Source organism: Solanum dulcamara, chromosome 5 (assembly GCF_947179165.1).
Source record: "Solanum dulcamara chromosome 5, daSolDulc1.2, whole genome shotgun sequence".
Classification (NCBI taxonomy): domain Eukaryota; kingdom Viridiplantae; phylum Streptophyta; class Magnoliopsida; order Solanales; family Solanaceae; genus Solanum; species Solanum dulcamara.
The window spans coordinates 14,590,998-14,607,581 of NC_077241.1; the positions used below are offsets into that span (position 1 = coordinate 14,590,998).

The window sequence follows — 16,584 nt, forward strand, 5'->3', positions numbered from 1 at the left end:
TAGTGGCCAAGGACTCATGATACTAGTGTCTCATTCGCTTTCCACCTATCTCGTGGTCAAGGTTACAAAAGATGTCACATTTTCTTTCTCAAAAAGAATTTCCATAGTTCTCGACTTCCCAATGATCAATGATGATGTGAATGAAGATGAATGTATTCACAACATATAAGGCATGGGAGTAATATTCAACTCAACATGTACAAGGTTCAAAGTTCTCAAGACTTAACCTAGACATGATACTCACCCTCAATAGACTGCAATGGGAAGAAAATACTTCAAATTAAATGTTCACCCCTCTCTCAACAATATTTCGATACTCAAGCATGCTCAAAAATCCCAACTCAACCCCTCATGCAGCATTACAAGTCAAATAACCTCTTCACATCTCTAAATTAGTTAAGTCATAGATTACACAGTCTCAATCACAGATAAAATATCACATAAGGCCCCCACACGGGCTACACAACACATATAAGCTCCCACACGGGCATCAAAATATAAATTATCATTCCCAAACTACACTATGACGCCATCCCAAAGTCTACAACATAGAATTTGACTAATTACCCCAACTCAGCCCCAAGAAGGATAGCCAAACCTACCTCAATCGCCGAAACCGCACTCGAACACTGTACCGGACAAATAACTTTTGAATTCAATGTCCGAAAAGACAACTCACTATCAAGAATGAAACAAACATGTCATAAAGAGTCCAATGACACATATATTAATAGGTTTCGAAAGTGGGTGTAAAATAGTCCAAAAATTGATCATTTTCGAAAAGGGTCAAATTTGGAATTTTATTGCAAAATCACATTCTACTAGTAATAAGGAACTCATGGTTGAAAAACCCATAAAAATAGAGTTCAAAACGAGTTAGAAATCAATGAAACCGAATTGAAATTTTGAGAACTAAAATCCCCAACAATTCTCACTTAAAACTAGACTTTTTCAAGGATTTAAGAAATGAAATTCATAGATAAATGATGGGAAATTGACAAAGGAACTTACCCACACAAAAACCTTCAAGAACTTGACCCAAAAAAGCCTACTCAAAGCTCAAAATCGATAACAATGATGGTTTTTCGGAAATGGGACTGTTTTCACGACTTAACATTGTTTACGCATAAAATGCTCATTGCGATCGCGAGGTACTGGAAAAAAACTCATCGTGATCGCGAGGTACTGGAAAAAGACTCATCGCGATCACACGGAATGAGTCGCGATCGTGTAGAACAAAATCTAAGCAGGTTGCGATCGCGATGAACTCTTCGCGATCGCGATGAACAAATTAAACTGCACCAGAAACCTGCAAAATCCCAAACTCACATTCTCCGATCGGAACCTCGGAATTCATTTACTACACTTTATTAAACTAAGTAGATGCATTTTATTGTAAGAAGTGTTGAATCACCACACATACACATCTTGGGAAAGTCATGATCTACTACAGTTAAGAAGTTGCCATTTGCACCACAGAGACATTATAGGAAATTCTCTTTAGTGCAAGTACCATCAATCATACCAAGCTTGTTGATCTATACCATATAGTAACAAAAGTTCTCAATACATGTGAGTTTGAATGATATGATTAAATCGAGATCACTCGCATTTGATGGAGAAAGAAACAACGGATGATTGTGATCAACATTATGCATGACCCATTCTTGCAAACCAAATTCGTCACAATTAACTAATGTTGAAAACCTAAATGAATTAACATGTTGAAGATGGAAGCTAGGTGTGCTAGCTTTGATACCATGAAATAATATTGAAAGCAGTAGGTTGTATGAAAGTAGATAGAATTATTCTCCTTTTAAGTTCTCTAAATCAGTATTTGTACATTGATCGAGTTTACTATTAAGCTAGTTTCTAATTGATCAGAATGTTAACTAACTTCCTAACTATGAGTGAGTAAAGACTGTTTCACCCCTATGGCTTAAAAAATGATCTTCTCTTCCAATTGTACATTCTAGATGCAATATGTCCTCTTTTTTAATTAAAAAAAATCCACCCATACACTAAAATAAAAATAAAAATATTGATAAATGAATAGGTATGGACTCATCACATGAAGCCAACTGTTGTGTCTAAGAAAGTCAATAACAGCTAACAGCCAATCGATAAGTCAATCAATTGCCAATAATTACGCAAAAAATAACTTCCATGAGCCAACCATTCTCTCTGACAAGCTAACTTCCAACAAAAACATTGAATATTTTTTTACAGAAATAAAAGAAGAATAAGACAACTTTTCATTCTACTTAATAAAATTTCTCAGATAATGAGAGAATAGAAGGAAAGAAGAGAAAAAAGAAAGAGGGTTTGCAAAGCAATCTCTCTTCTTTGGATCTCTCAAAATTAAATCATATTATAATTTATTAATTTTAACTAATTAGTACAATCTTTATATACTTTAGAAAGTACCCTTTTCTTCTTAATCCAGCATTCCAATTCATTTGTATTCTCTCAATTCTTGAGAATTTTCTCTTCATTTTTCTTTTAGATAATTATTGATAATGAGTAGACTCCGCGTAAATTCATCTCCTGATTTAATGTCGAATTCAACGTTTGAACAATTCTATGATGATTCAGCTTTAGAAGGTAATGTTTATTCCAAATCCTTTTCTGTTTATGTTTATGTTTGTTTTGTTGTTGGGATATTTATTAAGTTTTCTTGATTCATTCATGACAATTTTACGAAATATATATATTGATTATCTTGATTTCTTACTCTCATTATTCTTTGACTTATATATGATATAGAAGAAAGTAATTACACATGCAGTTGTTTATTTTAATTCTTTTTTCACTCAATTATTGCAGCATTTGCATGAGATATTAATGTTTTGAATTATTATTTTGTGGTGAAAATCTCTGTATTTTTCAGGGGTTGCGGCCAACATTAAGTTATTGCTAAAGTTGATTCAAGAGCACAAAAATGCTTGTAACAAAGAGAAGAACGATGGGCGGAGAATGTTGAGGGTGGCAACCATGATGACCATTCTGGATAGTGTTAGAATAAGAATTCAGAAATGTCAATCCTTTGGTAACAAGTCACCATCAGAAGCTGAATCTACTAGTCATGTTCCCATAGATAAGAAGCACCACGAGGTGATGATTGATGAGAAAGAAAAGCTAAGGAAGCAGCTAAACGCAAGCTTGGTAGCACGAAAGAGCCTCGAGGTCATGTGTTCAAGCTTAGGGAAAGAAAAAGAGATTATGGCAGCAGAGCTTTCCAAGAAAGTTCACGAGATGAATGAAATGGAGGACCTTATCAATGATCTCAAAGAACAAAATGAGAATTTAGTGGAAAGGCTACATGAACGTTCCACCGAGCAAAAAGAAAGGAGGTATAGCAGTTATGGAGGAGAATCACAAGGAAACACTGCCCTTCAAGAAAGAAATAAGGCACTTTCGGAGAACCTCCTAAGGTCATTGGATGGCTATAGGTCCATTAAGAGGAAATGGAAGGATACACATGCAGAAAACATGGCCATGCATGCGACCATGGAGGAAATGACAGCAAAAATTGGTGCTGGACTTGCCAGAATCCACAGCTTTAAAGAACGAATCGCCTCTGAAAGTGTGCCCTCGACGGATATCCAAGAGGAGATCGTTGAATTAGAGCATATGTTTGAATGCTTTAAAATGCAGGTGGCAAAACATGGTCCAAAGGAAGGGGAATGTGTCAAAACAACAGTAGATATTAGTGCTTGCAAGCCTACAGTTTTTGCATGAGAATACAGACTAATTTAGAAACAAGCAACACAAGGAAGATGGTCCAGGATCATGGTGTTCCATTAAATCTACTGAAAATGGAGAACATTATCCCATTCTTCCCTGTTATGGAGTCAATGTAATAAAGGAGTCAAGTATATGGTATGTAACAGGAAAATAACTAGTAATGTTGTTTTTTTATTCATCTTCATGTTACAGCCTTCAGTTTTATATTAGTGATAATAACATGAATAATTTGGCCTCATTGTCTTAACTTGCAATGTAACCCTTTCTACAAGACCTTGAAGTGCTCTATATGGAATTATAATGAAGAGCAGAATCCGTTTTTTTTAAGGACAGGGTGGGTGGATGGCATGCAGTTATGGATCAATCAGCAATTTTGAGCTCCTCTATCTGCAGATTTGATCACACCTTTCAAACTATGGAATACGCAAACTGACCTGGATTTTCATTTAATTTTGACTTATTCATCCACAGAACAAAAAAAACAATATTTTTGGGGTATAAGTAACTGAATGATGAAAGACATAAACAGTCATTTGGGAAATATTTACGGACTGATGTTTTATATAATGACAGATGAAAAAGGCCAAGTCTTGCCTATGTTGAATGATGTGAAAAACATGGGCAGAAATTTAACACTATTCCAGCTCCAACAACTTAGAGCCAGCAATGCAGTTTAGAATCCATGAGTTGCTGGCAGCTACAGCTCCAGTTGAACTAGCCAAAACTTCTGCATCAGATTTTCTGCTTGCTAAAATTGAAATTTTTTCACTTCCTTCACACTGATCAAGCTGCTCGAGACTATAAATTACAAACGGTGGAGGGCATCCGGGTGAAAGAATTTCCTGATCCACTGCTACAGGCTTCCTGTTAAGGACAATTCCTCCAGCAGCAATAACAAGGTCATGTAGGTAGCTCTTGTAAGAAGGTAAAAAGTCACCCATAAAAAAGAACTTGTATCCACTGAAAAGCTTTGGTTGCTGCAAAACGGTAATTATTTAATATTTAAAGAATGCATTACTGACCTTCACACAATAATGTAACTGCAGACAGCAGAAAATGAAAATGCAGTGAGACCTATAAGCAATCATTCCAACTGAACTTCAACTCTTACTTGGTTAATTAATTCAGGGGGTGGGGGTGGGGGTCAAGAAATTAAAGGAAATGACAACCTTAATGCTCCAAACATTCTAGTTGAAGTTCCATTCTCTTTATGGAATAGGAATCTATCCGGGATTGCATAGAACCAAAAAGAGTGCTTTACACACAAAAGGACTTAAACATTGCTCTAACTGCCACCACTCCAGAAAAACAATTACAAGTTTTACAACGGTAACAAGTGGTATCCAAATGACTTGAAATGCTCTTGATTAGTTTATTGTTAATGATAAATCTGGAGAAAGATGTAACCTTGTTTAAAATCTTCAATCTTCCAAGCTTAGGCCCATCCACAATGCCATGAGTATCTATTTTAATCTCATATTGCTGCTCATCAATAAATTCTGTGGCTTCCAAGCTAGCAATAATCCCTGCAGGCATAAAAACCAAACATCAAATCGACAAAAAGAGAAGCTAAACTCTGGTTGTAGAGAAAAGAAATTTGTTACTCTTAACATATTAATTTTGCATTTAAGAAAACAAGGTTACTGACAGTCAATGCTCATTATCCATTTCCCAGCCAAGACACCCATCAAATATTTGAGAGTTCTTCGGCATGCTCCTTTTTCATCTGTAGAAGCAATGACATGGGTGACACTTAGGTCCCAGCTCTTGACTACTGTCACTCCAGACAACCTCTTTAATGTAGAAACAAGCCCCTTCAAGTTGAAGATTTAAGTTATCCAGTTAATGAATCTTATTTGTCTAAAATAACTATGATCTGTGATAATTATCCTGTTTGCTTACTTTTTCATCATCAGTTAGAGCTGAACAACAGAGCACTAAGTCCTTATTCTTCTTCTGAGACTTCCATTGCAAAGTAGCAGCATTATCAGGTGTTGCTGAGGCTTTGAGTTGGTGGATACGAGAATTTCTGCATATTAGAGGCAAAGAGAAGGGGAATAAGTACTTGGAGCCAAAATCTAAAATTTTCAGCTAACAATTCTAAGAATCTGTTGGTCCAACCTTTTAATACTTTCTCTAATCTTAGGCAGTTTTCCAGGGATCTCGCATGGCAGTTTAGAGCTAGCATGCAAAGGGCACAACATAACAAAGTTGTCCTGTAACAAAAAAATGGAGTAAGACATCAAATCTTTTATGAAATATAGTTCTGGGGATTGAATTTAAGACGTACAAAATCCCATCGACACTCTGGTGTCAACTTGGCACAAGGAACATGAAAGCTTTTGCGACAACTCGTCGCATAACACCCAAGAGCTGCCCCTTTTATTCCACAGAAAAAACAAGTAATCCTCCGACTCCTCTTCAGCTCAGATTCAAGGTTGACCACATCATCATCTCCAAAATACACATTAGGGGCCCTGCAGATGTGCATTTCTGCTTTTTACACTAGAAACAATTTGACTTGCAACAGATTTGAAGATTCTAAAATGATTTGACAAGGAAAAATTGCTCTATATTGAACACATTAGATGCAGATAAAAGCTAAGTTGCACAGACTCTTCAATTTCAATGCCGCACTCATGTCGGATTCTCCAAAAATACACTACTTTTGGAGAATCCGACACGCACCCATTGCCATTTTTGAAGAGTCCTAACAACATAGGATAAAAGATTTATGCTTTCCTTTTTATTAAAAATAACAAATTTACTTGCTTAAACAAGACATTTGTGACACTGATGATGAAATTATCTATAAAGCCAAGTTGTTTCTGTTATTATTGGAGATAATTTCAAATTACCATTACCACATTTATATGAAGGAAAGATAAAGGATCTTCTGAAGAGTAATTACCATTCTGCACAATGTTTGTGAACACGGATAACACCTGGTGCTCCATTGACATCTTCTTTGACAGGAATTCCATTAACGTAGCTTACCATGACTCCTGAAACCTGAAATTTGGTAATAGAAAATGGTATACAATTAAGATACAAACTCAAAAGGCAAACTTTAAGAATTAAGAATAAATTGAAGGGGGAACCACAAAAAGAAACACAAAAATCAATGGCTTCTACCTCAGATTCTTCTGCTGAACGGCAGAAAGCACACTGTATTTTGTTTTGGCTTGGCTCACACTTCCGCAAAACTGAATCTTTCAAGTTCATTACAGATTTCTCTGTTTCCAATGAATTATTCTTCTGAATGTTTTTAAGCGTAATATTTTCCTTGTCAGCAGGCTGCCCATTGTCAGAAAACTTCACTTTTTTCTTCCCATGAAGCTTGTTATCACTATCAAGCTCACATTTCTTTAGTTTTGTTCTAGGAGTAGGTTTCCTGTTATCCAGAGGAGCCAATCTATTTGCTGATTCGAAATGCAAAGCTTCATCTTGAGTTTGTGGAATGTTATATTCAGCAGTATTCTGTCCTCCTTTTGGTCCAAAACAGTATTTATTTTGTTCAATTAATGATACCTTGCGGCATTTATTATGTGTCTTCAAGTCAAGGGTCTCAATACTTCCTTCAGTATGTTTTTCCTGATTCACATGAGTAGACTTGAAGGACATCGGGTTATTGCTCTTGCGAAGTCTTTTAGCACCACATGAAGGGGAAATGTCTTCTATTACTGACCCAGTGACATTTCTAGAGGATCTACCCTTTTTCTTGTTTTTCAAATCCTTCTTATTTAAGATAAATGCATTGACATTGTCCTGATTGTTCGTCATAGTTTGTTCAGCTGCTTTTTGTGATGTATTATGGACTTCTGATAATTCACCAATTATGTTCTTTCCTTGTTTCTTCCGGCTACTTCTCAATGCATTGCTCCTGCTAGACTTGCAAACGCCGTTTCTACTAGTGGTTTTATTTTCAGGAGGAAATAAAGAGGGTAAACTCAGCTGTCCTTTATCAGTGCCCTTTTCATTTGCCACAGCTGTTCTGTTCTCAGTTGCTGATGCATTAACGCCACTTTCCTCAACTGAGGGAGCTTGAGTCTTTTCCTGAGCTCCAGCAGAATATTTAATCTAAACAACAAAAGAGAGAAATTAGATACTAAACAAGTCTGGAAAATGAGAAAGAGGAAAACAGTTGACTCCACAGGCAATAAATATACCACAGAGAAATACCTTCATCTTAAAGGGGCTAGAACAAAGTTCAGGGGAGCAAGCTCTCTGTGTCCAGTCGAACATCTCACTGTCAAACAGATCTACTCCATTTGCTGCATCACAGGGTCCACTCTGTATAGCCAGAAAGTGGGAAAACTTATGAAATTTCTTCAAATAAAATACATACAAAAAGTGCCAACATGAATAAGATCACCATGAGCTTGGCTATGGATCGTAAAACATGAAAGCTAAGTTGAAGGGTAGGAAAGGAGGATAACCCAAAAAACTGACTAAAGGGTTCCTATTAATATTTTATGTACTGTAAGGAAGTTTGAAAACAAATACCAAATGATAAGAATTATGCAGATAGGGAAGCAGCCCTCTCTCCCTCATCCGACAGAAAAAGAAAAGAAAAAGATCAAAAAAGCAATATAGGAGGACTCGGTAAATCAATGTGTAGAATAGAAGCCTATCCTGCCAACACATAAGGCCAAACAATCAAGTCTTATCAGTTTTCTAGTTTAAGGATATAGTTCATTCTGGAGGGGAAGCAGTTATAAGTAGGATACCACGTTACTTACTTTTGGAGACATTTCACAGTGAACCTCATCATCCAAGTCCTTCATATCGCTGAAGGATGGAACAGCTGGAGGTGTATCCATGATAATGTCCTTATCTGTTTGCTGACTTGATCTTTCTACATCCTCTTCTCTCAGCCAGAAGAATGGAGATAGTACCAGTTCTCCTTTTTCATTGAGCATAGACCTGTCTCTTTCAATTACCAAAGGTTTCTGAGCTTCGTCAATGATGGATTTACCATTTCCACCAACCAACTTTGTAGGTGGGGGAGTCTCTGAAGGTGGATATTGTGGCACCTGCACTCTCTTCTTTGTCGGAAAAGAAGGTCTAATAAGATTTGATCCGGAAATCTTTTTGTTGCACCCTGAAGACTTTTTAGATCCTTTCCCTCTTTTTCTTTTCTGATTGTCTGTGGCTGGAGCTTCTGTTACAGTTTCAGGTGTCTCTTGGAATGCACAAGTATTTTCACTGTTAGATTGAATGTCTTCCCCTGCATATGAGATAAAGATGCCCCCTCACCAAATTATTTACAGAAATGATAATAACTACATCGTAATTGGCCAAGCCAAATTAGCTCTTTCAGAACTGTAATTTTGATCAAAACAAATACATTTGAATTATGTTCAGCAACTAAAAGAATGAAGATCACATGCAAAGCAGAGTTACTGGCATAGATACCATCTAATGCTCTACGCGAATTACAAATATGATGTCTTTGGTGAGGTTGAAGATTGACAACATCAAATCTTACTTGATGAGAACTAAAAACTCTTAAATGTCACCTGTTTTGATTGGAAATACAGTAGATAGAACAAAAGCATGCAAGTTTTTAACATGAAAGACACGCCTGTTCAAGCATGGATTAGCACACCAAACTATCTATTCCAAACACCCTAGTTGAACAAATTGCTCATGATAATAGTAGGAGCATCCGTACATACAAAAGCTTCACAAGATTGCTGAATGACAACTGATTGAATATTACCTGGTAATTTGGATGAAGGATTGGATTGAGAAACAAATATATTGACTCCTGAAGCGATTTCCATATTCTTATAGATGCTCACCAGGTTATCCATGTGGAGAGCAGGTCGGATTTCTATACCACCAAAAATTAAAGAAGTTAAACAAATAGAGAGAAAAGAATTATAATAATCTCCATATTAGAAGCAACAATGAAAACATTACTCTGACTAAAGTTTTTGTGTACTAAACATGTAAGTTTAAACAAATAGAACTGTAATGACTCCAAGTGCTAGGGTGAATCTGAACGAACATGCAAAATGGGGAAACTGGCGTGTCAATCAATACATTATGAGCTAAATTTGAATGTTCTTTCGATGAAAAGAGCAGAACTTCTGATTGATACATTGATTATTTTGAAGAGTTACGTATATATAAGCACTCATCATACCATATAACTGCTGAGCTGATTACCATACAACAGTCTTCAATGTTTGCGCATTTTGTTTATAAAGATTTATTAAGACCGCCATTTTACTGGTATCTTATTGATCATAAGGCAAATGCTTCTATAAATTCACATAAGTTAAACCTGAAAACCCTAAAAATACAAACTCAACATTTACAATTTGATAAAGGGGTAGGAGAAATCTCAAACCTCTTCGATGAAAAGGAACTTTGCATACCGGACAATTGGACCCAGATTTCATACCAGTCTGAATACATAAACTGCAAAATGGGAAAATCAAATAATCTTAATTCCCAATTCAAAAACAGAAAAAAGTTTACATAAATAAACATTTTGTCATAGACTTCACTTACTTGCAAAATACATGATTACATGTAAGTGAAACAGCAGAATTCAACAGACTCAAGCTGTAAACATAAAGAAAAACGAAAAGGAAACATTAAGATTATACAAAATTAAATCCCCAGCAAAAAAAAAAAAAAACGGAAAAAAATAAGTGTACCAGATGGGGCATTTGAGCTCTCTTCCCATTCTTTCAAGATGCGAAATATCTGCCATTTTTTCCCCAAATAAATCCTTGATTTCTTCGTAATTTTTTTATAAATTATGAACTGTGACTTGTGAGAGAAGCTGAAATAGTGAGATGTGAATAAATGGTATTTTTGGGGGAAAACAGAGAAATTTTTGAAATTTTAGTAAAAGCGCGCTTATTCTGTCCCGCCACAACATCTGGAATTAGATCAGCCAATCAAATTCTTGAAAGATCATTCACCAAAATTAAATACTTTAAATAGGAAAAAAAATAAAAAATAATGTCATTCAAATATTATATTATTATTTTTTAAATTTGGGGTAAAAAAAAATAGTAGAGAAGATTACCCTACTTTTATCAATAAAATAAAAATTTAAATAATCAATGAACTAAGGTACTCAAAAGTTTCATATTACAAATAATAGATAAACACTTATGTATTCAATTGCTTTTAGGGTATGTTTGGAAAGTCATCATTTAATTGATATTAATGTAATTACATAATCTAGTAATCATAATAATTTATTTGTTTGTCACTGTGTAATTAAGGGGGTTTTCAAGTTCTCGTGAACCCATGTTTTCCTCCTGATATCAAATATAGTAGTGCTATATATTTTTTTTAAAATACTTAAATATAAATGTGTGAACTCACTCTTGAATTATTATATAATGCAATGATGATTGAGTGCATCTCTTTAAGTAGAGATAATATATGGTCATTCAACTATGAACTTTTCTCTCACAAAGTCACTCAACTTTGATTTTTAACTCAAAAGTCAATCAACTATAATTTTTGTAAGAAAAATCAAAAATACCTCTTAATTTTTATTTAATAGCTAATTTTATCCTTCGTTATACTATCTAGTCATTCTTACCCTGTTGACACAAACTTAATACATATAACTATCGTTTGGATGAAATTTTCCAAATTGATTTCAATTGCTCAATTCCAGTCAATTATCTTATCTCCTCTTTAAACGGATCCGATCCACTAAAATAATTAAATATTCTAACTCATACCAACTTAAACCTCTGATATGACCAAAAAGAGAGTTAAAAATTTGACATTCGTGAATTGGATTGAACTTTGAAGAAAGCTACAATAGTTTCCAATTAATTTCATGGGTAGCTATTGAATTGGAGTTGAAGTTTTTTTTCTTCTTCTTCAATTAGAGATGAAGTTTGAAGAACCAGTTGTTCAGCCATTTCAAGAAAAGAAAAAAGAAGTTGGAGCTTGATTTGAAAATTTGAAAATCGTGAGTTAGGGATTTATTGTGAATGGTTTCTGTTTCGATTTATTTTTGTTGTTGATTCTAAACCTTTTTGTGGTTATCCATAGATTTAGAGAGGATCAATTTGAAGGAGAAGGCAGTTCACCATTGAAGCTCGATCGAAGGTCAAGCTTGAAAAATCGAATTGCTGCAAATGAGCTCCGTTTGAGTGAATATTATGGCAAAAGATCGAAAACTTCATGGAAAGTTTATATCTAAAATTTAAAATAATTTGATGAATAATTCAATGTTTTGGGGTGAATTTCTTGAAGAGGGTTATTTAGATTTGCATCCATGGCTATGGTGTCTTAGATCACCACCGTCTGTTTATTAGATTTTTCAATGGCCCATTCTTGATAAATAAATTCAATTTTTTTCTTTGTTGTTCGATATATCTCTAATGAATATGCTAAAGATATAGAATAATGGGCTTATCTTCTTCTTAGTCCCTAGCAAGAAACTTCGATTACAAACTCCTCCATAGCTGAATCTTTCAACTTTGTTTACTCAGGAGACCCTTGCTCCGAGAATTTCATCTTCAATGACTTCATTGAAATTGGACTCAACAAAAGTAATCAAAGATAGTATTTGGTTTGGTTGAGGGAAATTGAAAATTATATTTGTGATTTTGTTTATAATGGTGGCAGATATTTTGATTTAATTTTATTTGGATTTTAATTTAATAGGTTACGGATCAGATTTTGTTGAAAACATTTTAAATGGAGAATTTTGATTGAAATTGGATAATTTTGGACAGATCGGAGTCTACATATATATCTTAAGTTTATATATTACAGGATAAAAATGGCTGCATAGTATAATGGATGATAAAGCTAGCTATTAAATGAGAACTGGGGGATATTTTTTACCCTTCTTTCATAATTTTTCTCTCAAAAAGTTACTCAACTTTGATTTTTAATACAAAAATTACTCAATTAGAAAAGTTTTACTTAGAAAGTCACTCAATCTATTTAATTGATTTTTTTCATTAAAATTTATTGATATAAAAGTTTTATTTAAAAAATAAAAAGATATTTATTTAAATCATTTTAATGACCCGACTTACTAAAAATATAATAATCACATTAGAAGTATTTTGATACTTCTAGTAGTTATTGTTTTTAGCTAGGAATAACAATGAATCGAAGCAGAACGGATTTAAATATATTTTTTTAAAATTTACGCAGAGCGGTGCAGGTTGCATGTTTGGGATAAAACATCTTTAAAATTTGCAAATTACAAATTTTGTATCAGTTTTGCACTTGTCTGGGCACTAGTCATATAATGAGTTGAGTAAAACTAAAACCAAAATAATATTTATGAAAATTGTATGGCCAAAAAACTAGAAAGAATAAAAAAAATATGTCACTACTTGCATTTAATTTTTTTTGTTTACTACATCAAATTTAACCAATTCAAAACTATTTAAAAAAAATGTTATCGACATGTTTAAAAGGGTATTATAAAGTTGCATTATAATGCTAGGCTAACATGTTGATTTTAGCGGTTAGCAGTTGATAAATTTTGAATTTTTAAATTTAAAACTTATTGCGCCTATTATTGAAATGGGGGGGGGGGGGGGGCGGAAGGGGGACGGAGGAGCGAAAAGAACAAATTATGCTATGCGGATTGGGACGAAAGCGGGTTGAAATTTTAGCGGATTTAAGCAGGTTGCCTCGCAGCCGCCCCGCTCCGCTCCATTGTCGTTCCTATGTTTATCTAGTACAACATTTACTTCTTTGAAGCAATAAACAACGTGCTGCATCTTGCACCCTTTAAAAACAAAATTGTAGTCTTCTTTTATCAAGAAGAAAAGTTTTTGGAATGATTTTATTAACCAATCATATCCACTAGGATTTTAGATCGATTGACACACTTTAACTTTGGACAGCTCATACATACCACATTAAATTACTGTGCTAAAAGTAGTTATTTACAATTTTTACTTTTAAACCATTATATTTTTATACAATAACATAACGATTCGTTTCGATCATTAGGGTAGACCAATGGTGAAAGAATTAGATCAGAATTTTTTTTGGATAGTGACTTGAAAATGCTAGGATAGAACAGTCTCAAATGAAATCTGAGTAAGGTGAGGTGTAGGACAATCCGTGAATGGATTAGGTTAATTTCTAAGTATGGATTGGTTTTTCTAATAGCCAAGGTATTAAGGAGTGACTTTCCGGAATCAATTCGAACGAGTAGAACTCCTAAAATTGAACTTGGCTTGAAAGGGTTGGTTTGAAACGTCAATCCTTGAAGGTATGTCGTAAAATAGGGGCCTCGGGGGGAGTTTTCGAGTTGAAGTATCCGTGCAAGCCTCTATAGCGGGAGGACGCCGCTATAGCAAAATGCTTATTGCATGCGCTACGATGGGACAATAAGGTGCTATAGCGGTGATTTCAGACGCTATAGGGGGGGCGAATCGCTATGGTGGGACCACTATAGCCGGGTAAGTGAATTTTGTGCAGAAAAGTCCTAAAAACCTCTTATTTTTTATAACTTCATTTTTTAGTTTGAGAAGGGCGTTTTAGGGCAGTTTCCACTCTGTTTTTCATCATGTTAATCGATTAAGGTAAGTTAATTACTCCCAATCTTGTAAATTGATTCTTAACCCTTAGTTCTAAGATATTATTCTTGGGGGAGGGTTTTGACTTGATTTAATGGTGGGAAAAGTCCTAGTTTGTGTGGGATGATCATGAATTGGTCTGGAATTAGGATTTGAGTATAATCCGGATTTAATTAGGCCATTGTTATTGATTGTTTGCCTTTATTTATTGTTTTAGATCAATAACAAGTCAAAGCATTGCAAAAAGAAAGTTTTCAAGGATTGATTCAAGATTGGTGATGATTTGTGCATTTCCAAATTATGTATGTATGCATATCTATTGCTTTATAGTATTACTTGTGCAATGCATGTGAAGAAACTAAAAGTCTAATGTGAAATAACACTATATTGATAATATCATGCAATGAACCTATTTATTTTCTTAGGTTTCAAGTGTGATTGTTCATTATGATTGTGGTTGTGTATGTTGTTTGTGATTGATGGTTGGCTCAGGTACTATAGCTGATATAGATATTTATATGGTTGGATTGGGTACCATGCTGATATAGCATACTAAGGTTGGCTTAGGTACCACGTCTTATATTATTCTTAATGGTTGGCTCGGGTATCGCATCGATACACTAACAATTTGTGTGTGGATTTCATGAGAGGACCGGGTATATGTATTTATGATCATGAGGACATATTTCATGCATTGGTTAATTTAGGATATTGTGATAGGGAATCTATGTTATATTGTGGTTGTTGGTTTATATGTTAACCCGTTTTACTATGTTGTGGTTGCTTGTTTACATTACTGCTTTGGAACTGGCCGTTTGATCCTACCAGTACACTATGGTTGGGTACTAATATTACACTTGCTCTTTTCTTTGTTGAGTATAGGGCATATTCAAGCAGTTGTTGAGAGACTTCAGTTGAGAGGCGCTTGACTTCTGAATCCAAGGGTAAGCTAGTTCTTTCAGGCTGCCATAGATTCTTCTCTATTTCTTTGTCCATCTTTTCGGACACAGACATTTCGTAGACTTTAGTTTATTGCTTTCTTGATTGGGCTTGCATCTCCTTTTATTCTAGACTTTGTTAGAGTTTTAGTATTATGACCTTCAGATTCTAGGGGGTTTAATTTCTGCAAATGATTTTGATATTTTGATTAAGTACATGGGACTCAAGTTTTGAGTGTTCAAAACTACTTTACTCCTATGATTGCATAGTTTGACTTCTCTAAAATGTGTTGATGGGTATAGTTGTGTTAGTAATTGGTTCTTTCACCGGAGGTAGCGTGGGTGCCCCTCATGGCTGGTCAGGATCGTGACAAAGTTGTTATTAGAGCCCTAAATTTGTTGATCTCATTGTACCAAAATGAGTCCAGTAGAGTTTTTCGAAATGGTATAGAGACGTCTGTACTTTTCTCCAATAGGCTACAAGACTTTAGAAAAACTCTCTCTCTTCTTTCCTTTTTTGTGCTATGACTTGATTCTAATTGGTATCTAACTTTCTTCAATCTTCTGTTGCAGATAGTTGACATAAGGCGAAATAGTGTGAGGACAGTAGCTCCAGCTGTAGAGCTAGCGACAAATTCAGTAGCACGTAGTTGGGGTAGAGGCCGAGGTCGAGGTAGGGGAAGGGGGAGAGGAAGGGAATCAACCGTTAGGGATAAACCTCAGTTGGAGAATGCACCAAGAAAAATGTAAGACCTCGAAAGTTGGAAAATTGAAAAACTAAGTAAAAATGGAAAATCCCAAAAAAATTGCACTAGATGGACCTTCATGAGGCCCTTCACGGGCCGTATCAGGCACCACGACCCATGTAAAGGGGTCGTAGAGGTCATTCAAAAAAAGGAAAGGGAAAGGTTAAGTCTACAATTAGGACCACGACCCATGAAAATCTATACGGGTCGTAGAGAAGGGTCATGTAAAGGACTAACGGAAAGTTGGGAAAATTTTTGTTGGGGAAAGTTCTATGGAAGAGTACACAGTCCATAGGGAGTTATACGGACCATGTAACCCACTCGTGAAACCTCTAGGAACAAGTGGCCACTAGGTGTCCTTCCACAAGGACCTTTATGGTCTGTCGTCATTTTCGCAATCCGTAGACCCCATTATGAAGGACAAAGGTTCATTGAGTGATCGGGGTACTTTCCGCTAAGGCTTTCACTACTCATCAAGCTTTCTACGGTCAATTATCCCTTCCGTCAAAGTTTTTCATGCTCAGCCTTGGCCAAGTCAGTTTCCACAGACCACTCTACAGCTCATGAAGCTTTTCATAGATCGTATCCATCTAGGGGCCCGTTAAT

At 35.2% G+C, this 16,584-nt stretch overlaps 2 protein-coding genes and 1 long non-coding RNA gene across 3 annotated transcripts; 2 read left to right on the top strand and 1 right to left on the bottom strand.

Moving 5' to 3' along the window:
- The first annotated feature begins 2,276 nt into the window (after positions 1–2,276).
- On the top strand, positions 2,277–3,989 carry LOC129890819 (uncharacterized). The gene is made up of 2 exons (XM_055966294.1): positions 2,277–2,604; positions 2,891–3,989. The coding sequence occupies exons 1-2, from the start codon at positions 2,520–2,522 to the stop codon at positions 3,739–3,741; spliced, it is 936 nt and encodes a 311-aa protein (XP_055822269.1). The 5' UTR covers positions 2,277–2,519; the 3' UTR covers positions 3,742–3,989.
- A 187-nt stretch (positions 3,990–4,176) lies between these two features.
- Positions 4,177–10,720, bottom strand: LOC129889055 (protein BREAST CANCER SUSCEPTIBILITY 1 homolog). The gene is made up of 14 exons (XM_055964168.1): positions 10,422–10,720; positions 10,273–10,326; positions 10,109–10,179; positions 9,473–9,586; positions 8,490–8,977; positions 7,930–8,040; positions 6,883–7,827; positions 6,659–6,759; positions 6,038–6,224; positions 5,869–5,963; positions 5,650–5,776; positions 5,396–5,561; positions 5,155–5,273; positions 4,177–4,724 (listed from the first exon to the last, which is right to left on the bottom strand). The coding sequence occupies exons 1-14, from the start codon at positions 10,475–10,477 to the stop codon at positions 4,383–4,385; spliced, it is 2,976 nt and encodes a 991-aa protein (XP_055820143.1). The 5' UTR covers positions 10,478–10,720; the 3' UTR covers positions 4,177–4,382.
- Positions 10,721–11,331: 611 nt separating this feature from the next.
- On the top strand, positions 11,332–11,965 carry LOC129890820 (uncharacterized). Its single transcript, XR_008767034.1, has 2 exons — positions 11,332–11,707; positions 11,791–11,965. It is a non-coding gene; the product is annotated as an uncharacterized LOC129890820 (long non-coding RNA).
- The last annotated feature ends 4,619 nt before the right edge of the window (positions 11,966–16,584 follow it).

What these genes read in the sequence shown, in the direction of transcription:
- LOC129890819 (XM_055966294.1), top strand. Translation starts at nt 2,520, where the DNA reads ATGAGTAGACTCCGCGTAAATTCATCTCCTGATTTAATGTCGAATTCA. An exon ending in TGATGATTCAGCTTTAGAAG is followed by an intron (nt 2,605 to 2,890) that starts GTAATGTTTATT and finishes TGTATTTTTCAG; the next exon opens with GGGTTGCGGCCAACATTAAG.
- LOC129889055 (XM_055964168.1), bottom strand. Translation starts at nt 10,477, where the DNA reads ATGGCAGATATTTCGCATCTTGAAAGAATGGGAAGAGAGCTCAAATGC. An exon ending in CTCTAACTGATGATGAAAAA is followed by an intron (nt 5,562 to 5,649) that starts GTAAGCAAACAG and finishes TTCAACTTGAAG; the next exon opens with GGGCTTGTTTCTACATTAAA. An exon ending in GATTGAAGATTTTAAACAAG is followed by an intron (nt 4,725 to 5,154) that starts GTTACATCTTTC and finishes ACCGTTTTGCAG; the next exon opens with CAACCAAAGCTTTTCAGTGG.